This window comes from Sapajus apella, unplaced genomic scaffold, assembly GCF_009761245.1.
Source record: "Sapajus apella isolate SASKATOON/1434 unplaced genomic scaffold, GSC_monkey_1.0 scaffold94, whole genome shotgun sequence".
Taxonomy (NCBI): Eukaryota; Metazoa; Chordata; class Mammalia; order Primates; family Cebidae; genus Sapajus; species Sapajus apella.
In genome coordinates this window covers 521,274-538,033 of record NW_022437034.1, presented here as the reverse complement: position 1 = coordinate 538,033, position 16,760 = coordinate 521,274, and the positions used below count along the sequence as shown (strand labels likewise).

At 40.8% G+C, this 16,760-nt stretch overlaps 1 protein-coding gene and 1 pseudogene across 3 annotated transcripts in view; one reads left to right on the top strand and one right to left on the bottom strand.

Annotated features, from left to right (window-relative positions):
- VPS26A (VPS26, retromer complex component A) overlaps positions 1–14,220 on the bottom strand; it is a 50,049-nt gene extending 35,829 nt beyond the window's left edge. The window contains exons 1-2 of one of the 2 annotated variants that reach the window (XM_032256174.1): positions 13,975–14,220; positions 5,907–6,056 (exon numbers count right to left, since the gene is read on the bottom strand). In XM_032256174.1, the coding sequence (XP_032112065.1) occupies positions 5,907–6,056; positions 13,975–13,977 (153 nt within the window). In that variant the 5' untranslated portion in view covers positions 13,978–14,220. The remainder of the gene's footprint in view (positions 1–5,906; positions 6,057–13,974) is intronic. The other variant, XM_032256176.1, reaches the window with a different exon arrangement.
- Positions 14,221–15,910: 1,690 nt separating this feature from the next.
- On the top strand, positions 15,911–16,449 carry LOC116535310 (annotated as a pseudogene). The gene has a single exon (XR_004262153.1). The product of XR_004262153.1 is annotated as a 60S ribosomal protein L21 pseudogene (transcript).
- The last annotated feature ends 311 nt before the right edge of the window (positions 16,450–16,760 follow it).

The window sequence follows — 16,760 nt, the reverse complement described above, 5'->3', positions numbered from 1 at the left end:
TCGATCTCTTGACCTCGTGATCCACCTGCCTCGGCCTCCCAAAGTGCTGGGATTACAGGCGTGAGCCACCGCGCTCGGCCTAACTTAAACATAAATTTAACATAAGACAGCAATTCCACTCCTAGGTACATGCTCGAGACAAAGGAAAGCATAGGTCCACACAAAACTACTACACAAATGTTGACAGCAGCATTAGTCACAACAGTGAAAAAATGGAAACATCCCAAATACCCACCAACTGGTAAATGGATAAACAAGAGAGTGGTATGGCCATAAAATGGAATACTATTCATCAATAAAAAACAATGATATACTAATAACAAATGCTGCAATATGGATGAATCTCAAATACATTATACTAAATGAAAGAAACAAAACAGGAAAAGACCACACATTGTATAATTCCATTTATATGAAATATCCAGAATAGGCAAATTCATAGAAACAGAGAGATCAGTGGTTGTCAGAGACTGGAAGGAGGGAAAATGGAGAATGACTGCTAAGGTACAGCATTTAAACAAATTTCTGGAGTAATGAAAATGTTCTGGAATTAGTGGCAATGGCTGTACAACTCTAAATTTGCTAAAAATTTTAAGTATGCTTAAAATGGGTGAATTTTTATGGTGTATACATATCTCAATACAGCTTAAAAAAAGAAAGATCCTAGGGCCACGTCCAAAGGACACAAGAGTCAACATAAATGTGGTAGGTAGAATTCTAAGATAGCCCTCCATATTACTACCCCACGGTGTGCACATCTGTATAATCCTCTTGGGTGTGGGTGAGGCCAGTGAATATGATAGGATACCACTCCTGTGATGAGGTTACTAATCTGTTGATTTTTTCAGTTAATCAAAAGGGAGATTATCCTAGTTGGAACTGATCAAACCAGGTAAGCTCTTTAAAATAAGATGAATGTCAGATAGATGCTCTCCTCCTGGCTTTGAAGACAAAGCAAACTGAGAGAAGGGGGCCACTCAGCAAGGGTCTGAGGGCAGCCTCAAGGAGCAGACAGCCAACTGCACAAGAAACAAGGCTATTAGTCATAGCACTACAAGGAAATTTCTGCCAAAATCCAGTGAGCCTGGAAGAGAATCCTGAACTTCAGAATAGACTGTGACCTTAGACTGATTTTAAGTCCCTGAGCAAAGGATCCAGCTAGCCCATGCTTGGATTTCTAACTCACAAAAATCCTAAGACATAAATTTCTTATTTTAGGTTGCTAAGTTTGTAGTAACTTGTTATACAGGATGGTACAACTGGAGCTTCAACAGGGTAATATTTATAAACATCAATTATGTTTAAATCATGAGCTTATAAATGTTATGGAGAAATAAAACCAATGGTTTACACCTTTGGAGGATAAGGAAACAATTTATTATTTTTTAACATAGGCCAAAAAAGGAAAAGGGTCAAGCATTTTTTTTTTCTATATGAGCTGTACCACTAGGTAACAAAACAAGAAATAAATAATGTCTCTTTATACATGTATTCCATCTAATAAGTAAAAACAAAATGACAGAATTTAAAATATCACCATTCTGCAACCCCCAATGAGTTAAATCAATCTAGGTACTGAGTATCAACAGTTGCAAAAAAGAAAAAAGACAGAGAAAGAAAACTAGACATTTTGCACCCACAATGAAAAAAGATACCACCACCTATATTCCTGCCAGAAGAATCAAACTTGAGTGTGATTCAAGCCTCTGGACCTAGCTGCCAACTTACAGGCAATAACTAACTGTACCATGAATACACAAACATAGAAAACTCTACAATTCAAATGACCAACGTGCTCTTCAACAGATATTATAAATTAAAGAAAGGTATGAAGAGGGAACCTGAGATTAAGAGAGGTTTAAAAACCATATCAAGTTTTTCTTCCTTTTTTTTTTTTTTTTGAGACGGAGTTTTGCTCTTGTTGCTCAGGCTGGAGGGCAATGGCTCAATCTCAGCTCACCACAACCTCCACTTCCTGGGTTCAATCGATTCTCCTGCCTCAGCCTCCTGAGTAGCTGGGATTATAGGCATGCGCCACCAGGTCTGGCTAATTTTTTTGTATTTTTAGTAGAGACGGGGTTTCTCCATGTTGGTCAGGCTGGTCTCGAACTCCCGACTTCAGGTGATCTGCCTGCCTTGGCCTCCCAAAGTGCTGGGATTACAGGCATAAGCCACCTCACCCAGCCTAACAAATTTTTCTTAAATGAGCAAAACTAAACAAGAAACACAGGAAAGTTTACTACTATAAAAGTCAGTACAGTGGTTACTTTTGAGGGGATGGGAGTGTGATGGAGACAGGACACATGGGGTAGCTGGCAAAGTACTACTTCTTGACTTGGATGGTGATTATAAGAAAATATGCCTTATAATAACTTATTTTTGTTGTGTATGATTTTCTAGATGTGTTTTGTTTTTCAATAAACATTAAAAATGAAAAAATCTCAGACCAATAAACAATCAGATTCAAGATACAGTAACTTTTGAACAGAATATACTTACCTATAAGAGATCTTATCATTTTAAAAATGTGATCTATAGTTGATCAGGTCTATGTATGATTTCTAGCAATTCCAAAATGTAATTTTTCAAAAAATTATTTATTTAGTGGTAGAGATGGGATCTTGCTATGTTGCTCAATCTGGTCTTGAACTCTTGGGCTTGACAATCCTCCCTCCTTGGCCTCCCAAAGTGCTGCGACTATAGGCGTGAGCCACCACACCCAGGACCAAAATGTAATTTGAACACCAACTATTCTTTTTTAAAAAAACACTGGAGTAACTCTATTTCTAGCTTAAATATCCCTTTTCCTTTATCCCATAAACATCAGCCATGAACATTCAATTGGTCCAAATGACATCAAATTACTTTAAACTAGACTGAGGCCGGGCGCAGTGGCTCACGCCTGTAATCTAAGCACTTTGGGAGGCCGAGGCGGGGGATCACCTGAGGTCAGGAGTTCAAGACCAGCCTGGCCAACATGGTGAAACCCCATCTTAAAATAAATAAATAAATAAATAAATAAATAAAAATAAACTAGACTGAGAATATTTTCTGTAAAACTTAAAAACAGTAAATAGGCTAGGTGCTGTGGCCCATGCCTGGAATCCCAGCACTTTGAGAGGCCAAGGTGGGTGGATCACCAGGTCAGGGTTTCAAGATCAGCCTGGCCAATATAGTGAAACCCCATCTCTACTAAAAAAAATACAAAAAGTTAGCTGGGTGTGGTGGTGGGCACCTGTAATCCCAGCTACTCAGGAGGCTGAGGCAGGAGAATCGCTTGAACCCGGGAGATGGAGGTTGCAGCGAGCCCAGATCACATCACTGCACTCCAGCCCAGGCGACAATACAAGGCTCCATCTCAAAAAACAACAACAACAACAACAACAACAAAAAATAAACGAAATAATTTTTTTTTCTTTTTTTTTTTTTTAGACAGAGTCTTGCTCTGTCACCCAGGCTGCAGTGCAATGGCACAGTCTCAGTTCACTGCAACCTCTACCTCCCAGGTTCAAGTGATTCTCCTGCCTCAGCCTCCAGAGTAGCTGGGACTACAGGCACATGCCATCTTACCAGACTAATTTTTGTATTTTTAGTAGACACAAGGTTTCATTAAGTTGGCCAGGCTGGTCTTGAACTCCTGACCTTGTGATCTGTCCGCCTCCGCCTCCCAAAGTGCTGGGATTACAGGCGTGAGCCACCACGCCCGGCCAAACCAAATAAATATTTAGTAAAAGCCTATTATATAATCAACACTATGATGTATTTTATGGAAAATAAAGAAGCACACTCTGATCCTCTAATCTTAAGGAGCTTACAACTTAGCAGAAGAGATATTTACATGTCATATCTATAAATGAAATATCTGAGATATTAGGTTCAGTCTCCCTAGAAAGAAAACTAGATTGGTATTCCTAAACCCTCAACCCATTAACAAGTTGTTTCAATAGGCCAAACACTACTACTTTTACTCTTCTTTCATTTGACATGCTCCATCCTTTTGATGATTGTCTGATCTTCTTTAGGTCTCTCTTTTTCTCCATCTTTTTTTTTCCCAAATAGAGATGAGGTCTCCCCATGTTGCCCAGGATAGTCTCGAACTCCTGGGCTCAAGTGATCCTCCCTCTCCCGCCTCCCAACGTGCTGGTGCTGGGATTAAAGGTGTGAGCCACCACACTTGGCCTTTTTCTTTTGCCATCTTTTAAAAGGACGAGTACAAGGGAAGTAAAGTTGAAAACCAAAAAATTCACTTCAGATTCAACACTAAGACCCCAATAGGTAATCTGGCAGAAGAGACAATGCAGTACAAGTAAAAAAAAAAAAAAAAAAACAACCTCAAATGGCTGGTAAATAAATCTAAGTCCAATCTATCTAGTAACCAAAGAAATGCAAATTAAAATAGTGAGACTGTTCCTCCCTATCAAAATAGCAAACCCGACAAAGCGATCATATTCAATGCTGTATTGGGTGAAAAAGATCCAAAAACGGACATGTAATTTAATGCAAATACATTTTCCAGGTTAATGTGTATTAAGATCCTTCAGATATTACACATATTTTGGCCTAGCAGCTCACTTTCAGGAATCTATTCTAAGGAAATAATGCTGTCCTACAGAAATTTATAGAGAAAAACTTATGTATACAGATGTCCGTATTATAAAAGATATGAAGAAAGGCATCTAAAAAACAGAAACTACTTAAATATCCAACAATAGAGGAAAAGGTATGCTTACTATATTACATATAAACATTAATTAATGCAGAGATTAAGAAGAAACACACCCAAATTTTAACAGTGAATTATTTCTATATGAAAAGACGATATAGATATTATTTCCCAAACTGTCTATCACATGAATATATTAATTAAACAAGCAGGGGAGAAAAATCCTAGTATTCGATATTTAAAAAATTATTTCAAATGTTTTGTGGCTTGCTTTTGTCTATGATATTACTATTCTCCACTATCACTGACCACTAACAGCTATTGATCATATTCCCTAAATTAAAAGAATAATCAGCCAGGTGTGATGGCCCAAACCTGTAATCCCAGCACTTTTGTAGGCCTAGGTGGGTAGATTGCTTGAGCCCAGAAGTTCAAGACCAGTCTGGGCAACATGGAGAAACCCCATCTCTACAAAAAATATATATATAAATTAGCTCAGGTGGTGGTGTGTACCTGGAGTCCCAGCTACCAGGGAGGCTGAGGTAGGAGAATCACCTGAGCCCAGGAGTACAAGGCTGCAGTAAGCCATGATCATACCACTGCACTCAGCTTGAGCAACAGAGTGAGACCGTATTTCCAAACAAAACAAAACCCCAAAAACAAAAAACCTTATACATCACTGGATAAAGAAAAGGGGAAAAAAGTGAAACCTTATAGAAGGCATTATAAACATGTCTGACCATGCACAGACACATTCCAAAAGTACTCAAGTCCTCTACAGAGTACCTAGAAATGCGATCAACAGACACAATACTAGCAGTACAGAGAGGTAAGCTACGAAGAATGAGAAAGAAACCTTTACTCCCAATTGCTAACTTTATGTTAAAGGAAAAATAAACTTTGGGTAAATTATAGCTCCGATCTAGAGAAACTGTCTGAAACCAGACAGAAGCACATAATCACAAACAGGAAAAAAAATTTTTTTTTCATGAGCCACACAGGAGGCTTAAACAGAAAAATTTGCATGAAATTTAGAGACTCTTCCCCTGAAAGCTTTCCAGGGTAAAAATCTTTCCTTTGCAGGAAAGATTATGTTCTAATCAATCAAAGATTTTAGCTGACCTTTGGGAAAAAAATAACTCGCTCTCACAAAATTACTCAAATTTAACAAACAGCAAGGACCACTTTGATAACTAATTCTGATATCCTATAAGTAGATAGTTTTGTCAAACAAAAGATTTACCTTTCCTGAAACAGATTCTCCATCATAGAAGAGATAGTGTTTTTCTACTTTGCCATCTTCAGTTTTCATTTCGGCCATTTTCCTGGTTTCCCCATCATTAAGAACAATATCGATCTCACAAATTGGACCAAAAAAGCCTCCAAGAAAACTCTGAAATAAAATGAAATATTATCATGTTTAGTCAGTCATTACATTTTGTTAATTTGAATTTAATTACCTATGACCTGCAGTTAAATAGACTGCAAATCTTTGAGTTCATAAGGAAATGATAAAAACTTGTATCAAGGCCACGCGCAGTGGCCCACACCTGTAATCCCAGCACTTTGGGAGGCCAAGGCAGGCAGATCACCTGAGGTCGGGAGTTCAAGACCACCCTGACTAACATGGAGAAACTCTGTCTCTACTAAAAATACAAAATTAGCTGGGCGTGGTGGCAAATCCCTATAATCCCAGCTACTCAGGAGGCTGAGGCAGGAGAATCACTTGAACCCGGGAGGCGGAGGTTTCAGTGAGCTGAAATTACCTCATTGCACTCCAGCCTGGGCCACAAGAGCAAAACTTTGTTTCAAAAAAAAAAATCAAATGCCACATCAAAGGCTGGGCGCAGTGGCTCATGCCTACAATCCCAGCACTTTGGGAGGCCAAGGTGGACAGATCACCTGAGGTCAGGAGTTCAAGACCAGCCTGACCAATATGATGAAACCCCATCTCTACAAAAAATACAAAAATTAGCCAGGCATGGTGGCATGCGCCTGTAATCTCAGCTACTTGGGAGGCTGAGACAGGAGAATCGCTTGAACCTGGGAGACAGAGGCTGCAGTGAGCCAAGATTGTGCCATTGCACTCGAGCCTGGGCAACAAGAATGAAACTCCATCTCACCAAACAAACAAAAAAAAAAAGCTACATCAAAACTGAGCAAATTGAGTACACTACTAAGTTATAATACTGAGCAACTTGAATACAATGTTAAGAGGGCAGATTTCATGTTATGTGTTTTTTTAACCACACACACAAAAAACACCCTAAACAAATTTTAGCATGCTATAATTTCAATCATTTCTATATGAAACCACTATAAAAAATCAAATATTAACATATATCAGAAATCCAAGAAGCTAATTCTTAACATCTGGGCTTGAAAAGTTACTTTTATTTATACCTTCTAAGGTTCTTTTATTATAGCAGAATTTACACAATTCAACATACTCATGCAAATCCAAATGAACTATTATAATGCACTACTTACTATACCACTGCTATATTTGGTCTGAAGAGAATATGTTACACTGTAAAAGCCCTTGTAGTAAAACCGGCTATAATGGGGGAAAAAAATAAAATTTCTGTGAATTTTTCTAAAGAAAATCTATAAGCCTTGTTCTATAAATCCTGAATATGACAAATATAAGGGATAAAGATCAATTACTTATCAATGCCAACACACATTAGTTGGTAATAATACTCCATTTGTAATTTTGATACTGGATATAGTTATGGGTTATTTTAGCCACAATGAAACTTAATCTTCTAATCTTTTTAGGTTTACACGGAGAACAATCTCCTATCCTGTCATCCTACACCCTTCATACTCTGTCCTACATAACAACCAGATGATCTTTTTTTAAAAAAAAAAAAAAAGTAGAGACAAGGTCTCACTATGTTGCCCACACTGGTCTCGATCTCCTGGGCTCAAGCAATCCTCCTGCCTCAGTCTCTCAAAGTGGTGGGATGACAGGCATGAGCCACTGCACCTGGCCCAGAATGATCTTTAAAAAAACACATATACATATCTGGTTGGGTGCTGTGGCTCATGCCTGCAATCCCAGCATTTTGGGAGGCCCAGGCAGGTAGATCACTTGAGGACAGGAGTCTGGGACCAGCCTAGCCAACATTGTGAAACCCCGTCTCTTTTTCAAAACTCTGTGTAAAAATTAGTCAGGCGTGGTGGTACATGCCTGTAGTTCCAGCTACTCGGGAAGCTGAGGCAGGAGAATCACTTGGACCCAGGAAGCAGAGGTTGCAGGGAGCGAAGATGGCAACACTGCCCTCTAGCCTGGGCCACAGAGCAAGAATTTGTATCAAAAAAAGAGTGTTCCTTGGATGAATCTAGAAACCATTATTCTCAGCAAACTGACACAAGAACAGAAAGCCAAACACTGTATGTTCTTACTCGCAGGTGGGTGTTGAACAACGAGAACACATGGACTCAGGAAAAGGAACATCACACACTGGGGGCAGTTGTGGGGGGTAGGGGAGAGACAATGTGGGGGGTGAGAAGGGGGGTAGGGAGTGATAACATGGGGAGAAATGCCAGATGTAGTATGCACCTAAAGTAAAATAAATAAATTTTTAAAAAAATAAAAGAGTGTTCACAAGTGTTGTTCGTAATGGCCCCAAATAGAAACAATCCAAAAATCAACAAGAATGGATAAATACATTTTGGTATATATTCATACAAATGGAACACCAGATTAGCAATAGAATTAGAGGAGATACAACTATACACAAGAATGAATCTCATACACCTGATATTGAGTGAAGAGGCCTGACACAAAAGGAATACACACTGTATAATTCTACTCATATAGTAAGTAAAAAACATGTAATATACATTATGGTATTACAAGTCAGGCAATGACTGAAAGAAAGCATAAAGGGAGCTTTTGACTGCTAGTAATGTTCTGGCTGTTTTTTTGATCTAAGCATTTGATACCGAAGTATTTCACTTGGTGAAAATTCATCAAGCTATATACCTATTTGTGTACTTTTCCACAGATATTTTACTCCCACTGTTATCTTAAACACATAGACACACACGCGAAGTATTCTCTAATGTGGTCTACATATATCTGACACTACTCATCACTCAGCCTGGTCCATTGTTCAGAGTTCTTTCTTCAATAGCTCCAATTTGCTAGTGTCCTTCTTGTTTTAGAGCCAAGCAAAGTATTCTTAACCTAATTCACTCTTTGAGTTTCAGCTTGACTCCCTCTCCACAAGACCCTCCCTGATTTCCTAATCAAAACTGCATTCTCTAAATTTAGGTTTCACAAGGCTTATTTAGTGCCTGACTCTCCTAGTGAACTGTAAACTCTATGAGGTTCATCTAAGGCAGCGTATGGCATTTAGTAGAAAGCATTCAAATACCTGTTGAATGTTAAATTAATTTTGAACAAACATACACCATTCTAATAGAAAATAAATGAATACACAAGAATTAACTGAAATCTAAAAGAGTCGGTAATATTAGCCTTTCCCAGCAAATCAGTATTGGTATAGTAGCATACTATGCCAGTGGAGCTTATATTAAATCTCAGTTCTGTCCTCACTTGCGAGTCATTAGTTTGCTTTCTGTTATCTTATTTTGTGGCTACGAAGGGCACAAGGTGATGCTATGCTCAAATGAGATGTTTTCCTAAATCCTATATTAACAAAAGGGATTATAATTTTAAGAAACTAAAAGAATTACCAGATTAGTACTTTTGAGATATACAGCATATTTTCTTTTTGACAAGATATTTTCATCTTTTCTGGCAAAATTGCAAACAAACTCAAATTTTAACCAGAAAACTAATTTTAGTCAGAAAACTATTCCAAACTAATTTAGAAAAAAGAGAATGAAAAGCATTAGTGATCGGTCACACACACTGTTCATTCCTAGGTAGCTTTCTAAGTCTTAAACTCAAAACTTGCTCAAAATCATAAATTTTGAAATACTGTAGTACATTTTCTCCTAAGGGCTATAGAATGTATAGCAGCTCAAAATCAAGCACCTCATATTTACTAATCAAATATGTGCTGAGCTAGCAGGGTAGCGGGGTTGTGTGGGAGGAGCAATTGTGAAAGGGTAGAAGACAACTCTTCAAGTAGTAGTCTATTTTAGAAGGAAAAACAAAATCAGCTATATTGAAAGATAATATAATTGGCAGGGAGAGCAGTAAGAATGAGCTCTCCTTCCTTATGACATCCCCATTAACTCATTTGAGTTATAAAACAGAGACAGAAAAATTTAATTTTTTTTTTTTTTTTGAGACAGTCTTACTCTGTCACCCAGGCTGGAGCACAGTGGTATGATCTCAGCTGACTGCAACCTCTGCCTCCTGGGTTCAAGCAAATCTCCCACCTCAGCCTCCCAAGTAGCTGGGACTACAGGTGCTCACCACCACAATTGGCTTGTTTTCATATTTTTTGTAAAGACAGAGTTTCCGCCACATTGCCCATCACAAACTCCTGGGCTCAAATAATCCATCCACCTCAGCCTCCCAAAGTGCTGGTATTGTAGGCATGAGCCATCTTCCTTGGCCTTAAAATTAATTTTCTCATTCCTCCTGACACTTCCCAGAGCTACTTAAAAGAAAAATGAGATTGGAAACTATAAAAATTGTTTACAGAGAAAAGGAATTATAATTTTTTTCCATATGCATATACTTAACACACATAGAGCTCCACTTGGGGTTTGAAAGCTGAAATTAAAAGATCAAATCACCAAAGTTAAACAAAATTTTAATAGAACTAAAATTGCCACTAATTAAACTAGTATACAATGTTTCATTTTATAAAACTTCACAATTAACTAACAATGTAATCATAAATAATGTTTTATTTTGACAACATTCTTTAAATTTTTAAATTCCTAAGCATTAAAAATATGTGGAAAACTACGCGCTATCCTCTACTATTTTCTGGGTGCAAGAAATATTTCATACGTTTTTTAAAGAGTAGCCAGGCACAGTGGCTCACACCTGTAATCCTAGCACTTTGGGAGGCTGAGGCAGGAGGAGCACTTGAGCCCAGAAGTTCAAGATTAGCCTGGTCAACATAGCTAGACCCCCATTTCTAAAAAAAATTTTAAATTAGCCCAGTGTAGTGGTGTGTGCCTGCGGTCCCAGCTACTTGGGAAGCTGAATAAGGAGGACTGCCTCAACCCAGGAGGTCAAAGCTGCAGTGAACCACTCCTAACTGGGTGACAGAGAAAGAGCTTGCCTCAAAAAAGAAAGATACTTTTCAATACAATCAAAACACTAAAATTGGAAGCAATCAAAAGGCATTTTTACAAGCCTAGTATAGCAAATGCAGAAAAGTAATAGGCTGAGTAATAAATTACTGTACTTTACCACGGTAACTATTCCGTGAGAATACAGCATTGGTTTAACTTTTTTTTTTTTTTTTACAGTAGGGCACATCAAAGATGAACTAGTGGGCAGGGGGCAGTGGCTCACGCCTGTAATCCCAACACTGTGGGAGGCCAAGGTGGGCAGATCACTTGAGACCAGTCTGGCCAACAGGCAAAATCCCGTCTCTACTAAAAATACAAATAAAAAAAACTGGCCAGGGGTGGTGGCACAATCCTGTAGTCCCAGCTACCTGGGAGGCTGAGGCAGGAGAATCACTTGAACTCAAGGAGTAAGTTGTAGTAAACAGAGATTACGCCACTGCACTCTAGCCTGGGCAACAGAGCGAGACTCCATCTCAAAAAAAAAAAAAGAACTAGTCTTTCTAAAAACACCTCCAGAAAATTGTGGATATCTTACACTTTACAGGTAGAGAACACAAAGAAAAAATAACTGAGGAAAAACGCTTGTCTTTTAGAAGCCACTGAAAGAGAAAGATTCTCTACCCAAAGTCTTGCTTTCAAAGTTTTTTCTAATATGTGCAACTTGTGTCATTTGAAATAAAGGGTCTTGAAATTAAATTCTTTTTCTAATTATTCACAATCAAATTGTAATACTTCTGATGGGTTGAAGAGGAAGTAAAATACAGAACTGTCAGGATGTTAAAGACTAGAAGGAAAGGGAATAAAATTTGTTGAGGGTTAGGATATGTTGTAATGTATATGGCAATTTTGAGATTTTTTGTTTTTTGAGACAGTGTCTCCCTTTGTCACCAGGCTGGAGTGCAGTGGCGCGATCTTGGCTCACCACAACCTCAGCCTCCCAGGTTCAAGCGATTCTCCTGCCTCAGCCTCCTGAGTAGCTAGGGTTACAGGTGTGCACCACCATGCCCAGCTACTATTTTTATTTTTAGTAGAGATGGGGTTTCACCATGTTGGTCAGGCTGGTCTCATACTCCAGACCTCGGGTGATCCGCCCGCCTCAACCTCCCAAAGTGCTGGGATTACAGGCATGAGCCACCGCGCCTGGTAAGATCTTTTAACTGCAAAAATACTATTCACTTCTTTCGGTAAAGATATGTTCAAGGGAGCATTTGGAATACTGCGATTTTCAGGATCAATTCTTAATATGCAAGTTAAAACTCTTAGGGAACTTTTAAATAACTGGACTGCAATATATATGACTATAAAAACATGCTAACAATTGTTTTTTACAGTTTTTTAATCTTGGCCAAAACCTCCTATCACTGACTTTAGGTTAATTTACGATTTTTCATATAATTGTAAACTCAATATGGAACATTACCAATTAGCTAATACGTGTAGACACACAAAAAGGCAACAAACTTTTTAGTCCTCATTGAAGGAATTTCATTAAGTCCAGTAGATGTAAAGAAATGCAACTCATTGCATTTCTGAGGTGGAAGGCTGGCTCTCAGAATTCATTCACTTAGCCCATACACAAGCAATGAAACAGCAAATTTTCATACATATATTACATTGGCACCCATTTCAATGTTTTAAAGTTTTACAATTTAGTTTGAGGAGTAACTTGAAAATAAACTGCTCTTGAACATAATTCAAAAAAGCTTATTAAGAGTAATAATTACAAATGTAAGCAAAAAAAAGGAGGACGTTTTAAGTTTTCTTTTCAAATGATATTCAATTAAAGAAGCCTGCCCTAACTCCCTGACTAGGTAAGGTCCCCCAATACTTCCTTCTTAGTATCTGTCGCAATTCCAATTTCCACGTTAAACAAATAATTTACACAAACAAACGTTTATCTCTCCCTACATTTTAAGCTATAAGAAAGCAGGTAGGCGCTGTTTCCGTTTTACTTGAGTCTCCTGGGCGTACCTGAGCAATTATTTGTTGAATGAAAGAAAAAGAGCTCTAAGAATGAATGTGAATGTCTGGTTTTTTTTTTTTTAATGAAAGCAACACCATTACTGATTTTAAAAGTTATTTATTCAAAGTAACTTTTTAAAAAATTAACCTGGCTTGGCCTTTTAGCCAAAAGTCTCAAGCACTCTATTGAAATCAGTGAGCTTCGGGAAAGCAGGTAGTATTAGGAAAGCATACAGTAGGCGCTCAACGTACGCTTGCTAAATGAAGCGAATTGACGACTACTACCATCAAATGCGTAAAATGAGATCTAACCTAGAGGAGACTGCCGACACCCAGGTAAATACCACTATGCCTAGGCTAGTGCTTCCACGGACTGTGGTGAGAGCACCGATTCCCCTCCCTCCTCTGCTTCCCAGGCCGTTTCAACAACCCAGAGCGTTAAGTTCACTGAAATGGCTTGGGGACGAAAATGAGAGCCAATGCTTAAAACGGCGGCCACCAAATGGGTGTCTCTGTAGTTAAAGATGTCCCCCATTCCAACGTCCTTTTATTTTTCTCTCCCATTTTACAAGTGCCAACATGAAAGTCTGAACTGGGGTCATGAAATCAAAGAATGTCACCATAGTCAGGTTTAAAATATCAGAGTTTATCAAGTTCGTGACACACTGAGGGCCCAAGTCCCCTGCAGAGTCCGGAGCTGGGGGGCTCCCAGGTCACCCCACCTGGATGGAAGCAAGGCTGCCCGGGAGGAGAGCAGGGACTAGCTACCTACGAAGGGGAGGCGGCGACGAACCCTCGCAGAGGCGGGGTCCGAGTCCCCAGCCAGGGCCCCTATTAGGCGGTCGAAGAACGCGGGCAAAGGCTCCGACACGGCGGGGAGAGCACGCCGCCGCGGCCGCCGCCGCCTATAGGTGCTCGGGCCTCACCGAGACCGGGAAGAGGTTGCGCTGCCCGCTCTTCCCAGACCCGGGGGTGGCCCGACAGGCCTAACCCCGCTCCCCGCCCCGCTCGCCCGTCTCCTCCTCCGGCGACGCCCGGCCTGCGGTTGGCTGGCCTGCCGCGCACTCCAGGGCAAGGGCGGGAGGCGAGAGCGCGGGCCACCGCGCACTCACCATTGTCAGCGCCGCCGCCGCGTCCCCCCGACTCCACTCCGCTTCCCTCAGGAGAACTCCCAGCCCCGGCTCCCTCCGCTCAGGCGCCCCGTCACGTGACCTCGGGCCGCTAGCCACACGTGACCGCTCCCTTCCTCTCCCCTTCCCCCCGCACCCTTCCCTCTCCCGGCCTGCCACCCCTCCCTGCTGGCCGCCGGGCCCTCCGGGGAGAGGCCTCTTGGAGGCGGGGCCTCAGGCTCCACCCCTCGGAGATCGGGGCGGGGACGGGCAGATGACGTCGAGTGGGCGAGGCTGGGCCGGACGCAGGTTGGCTGGCAGCTGCAGGCGGGTCTTTCAGTCGCCGGCCTGGCGGTTCTGTGTCCTGCCTCTTTGCCACTCCCAGTTCCTCTTCTCTGTGGAAGTTTGAGCGGCTGGGAAGGAAGGAGAAAAGGAAGGGTTCGTCCAGAGACGCTCTCCTTGGCTGGGTCCCTGGGTTGCCGGGGCGAATGGGAGCCCTGTTTCCTTAGGCCTCGCTAAGAGATGCCCTCTCTTTGTCCCGGACGAGGCGTTCTGCCGCCTTGCCCGAACGCAGCCCCGCTCCACCTCCGTCTGAGTCTGGGTTTTCTTAACTTGGCTTTCTTGCTTCTGAAGAGAAGACCAGTAGAAAAAAATCCTAGGGTACAACTTTCCTTGCTTCCCAAAGTCCACAGATGGCTCCTGAGCGACCCACCCTGAGCCGGGAGGGCTGAAACCCACCGTTCCGCCCCGCCTTTCTGAGAGGCCAAAGGCGTTCCCCAAAAGTCCCGCGGTGCTGCTGAAGACTACGCTGGCCTGAACTGTGTCCTCCTCCCTAATGTAAGCCTCCAGGACCTCCAGATGCAGAAAATACTGTGTGGGATTTCAAAGCATAATGTTGAACTACCACAGCGCACTCTGCATCACCAAAGCAGATGAAAAATCCATCCCTGAACGTACTATCTTTACCCAACCTTAACAAAATCAAGTTTGTGAGGCAAGGCCAGAAAGCAGGTCTCAAAAAAAAATTTCTTTCATACTTAATCCTCAGTGTGAGCCTCAAATTTAAAAGAATTGAAATCAGTATCATCTCTAACCGCAAGAGAATTAAACTAGCAATCAACCGAAAAAGCCAGAAAATTCCAGACATATTGGAATTAAGCAACATAATTCCAAATCTCTAGATCAAAGAGATCAATGGAAATTTTAAAATGATTTGAAGCTGGACACGATGGCTCATGCTTGTAATCCCAACACTTTGGGAGGCCGAGGCAGGTGGATCCCCTGAGGTCAGGCGTTGGAGACCAGCCTGGCCATCATGGTGAAACCCTGTCTACTAAAAATACCAAAAAAATTAGCCGATTTTTTTTTTCACTTAGAAGATTTGCCTGTCACCTTGAGAGCTACTCTGGTTCCTACCCACTCTTTTCTGGGACTTAAATATCAACATAGCAAAGAGAATAGATGAAAATGTCACGCAGGCAAAGAAATACTAGTCAAGCCAAGTATAAATAAGATGCGGCAAAGAAAGTCACACCAGAGACCAATTTGTACTAATGATTTATTCTACTGATCAAAACCCAATAATTGTCCTATCATAATAAATACAAGGAGCAACAGAATTGTTGAGCTAGTTATTTATCTGTCTGCCTACCTATCGGTCTATTCAGCAAGCCAGCATGTTAGAGCTAGATTGTGAACAGTACAGTGTTTCGCCACACTGTGAAAACTGTGGCATCTCTATATTTGCCTTGCCCTCTACAAAAAAAAAAGTGAGGGGTGTGAGGAATATATGACTAACTTACAGGAATTGACTTTCATCAGCAAAAGTACTGAGACCAGAAAGTATTAGATGAGAAGCTAATCTGAGCTTTTATCTATCAGAAACCAGTTAAGAGAAAAATAGCCATTTATTCAAATCCACAAAGACTAAACATTCACATTAATAACTATGAGAGTGCTTTCGGCTGGAACCGCCATCTTCCAGTAATTCGCCAAAATGACGAACACAAAGGGAAAGAGGAGAGGCACTCCATACATGTTCTCTAGGCCTTTTAGAAAACATGGAGTTGTTCCTTTGGCCACGTATATGCGAATCTATAAGAAAGGTGATATTGTAGACATCAAGGGAATGGGTACTGTTCAAAAAGGAATGCCCCACAAATGTTATCATGGCAAAACTGGAAGAGTCTACAATGTTACCCAGAATGCTGTTGGCATTGTTGTAAACAAACAAGTTAAGGGCAAGATTCTTGCCAAGAGAATTAATGTGCATATTGAGCACATCAAGCACTCTAAGAGCCGAGATAGCTTCCTAAAACGTGTGAAGGAAAATAATCAGAAAAAGAAAGAAGCCAAAGAGAAAGGTACCTGGGTCCAAGTGAAGCGCCAGCCTGCTCCACCCAGAGAAGCACACTTTGTGAGAACCAATGGGAAGGAGCCTGACTGCTGGAACCCAGTCCCTATGAATTCATGGCATAATAGATGTTAAAAAAAATAAAAGACCTCTGGACTGTAAAAAAATAAAAAATAACTGTGAGAGTATCAGGGAGCAGCTGTTTACAGAGTTGACTGACAAAGTTAAGGGAAGAGAATCAAATCCAAATACACAAAAATAAAAAAGGAAAATACTTTTTAGGCCAGGCACAGTGGCTCACACCTGTAATCCCAACATTGTGGGAGGCCCAGGTGGGCAGATCGGTTGAGCCCAGGAGTGTGAGACCAGCCTGGGCAACATGGTGAGACCTCATCTCTACAAAAGCACAAAAATTAGCTGGGCCTGGTGGCATTTG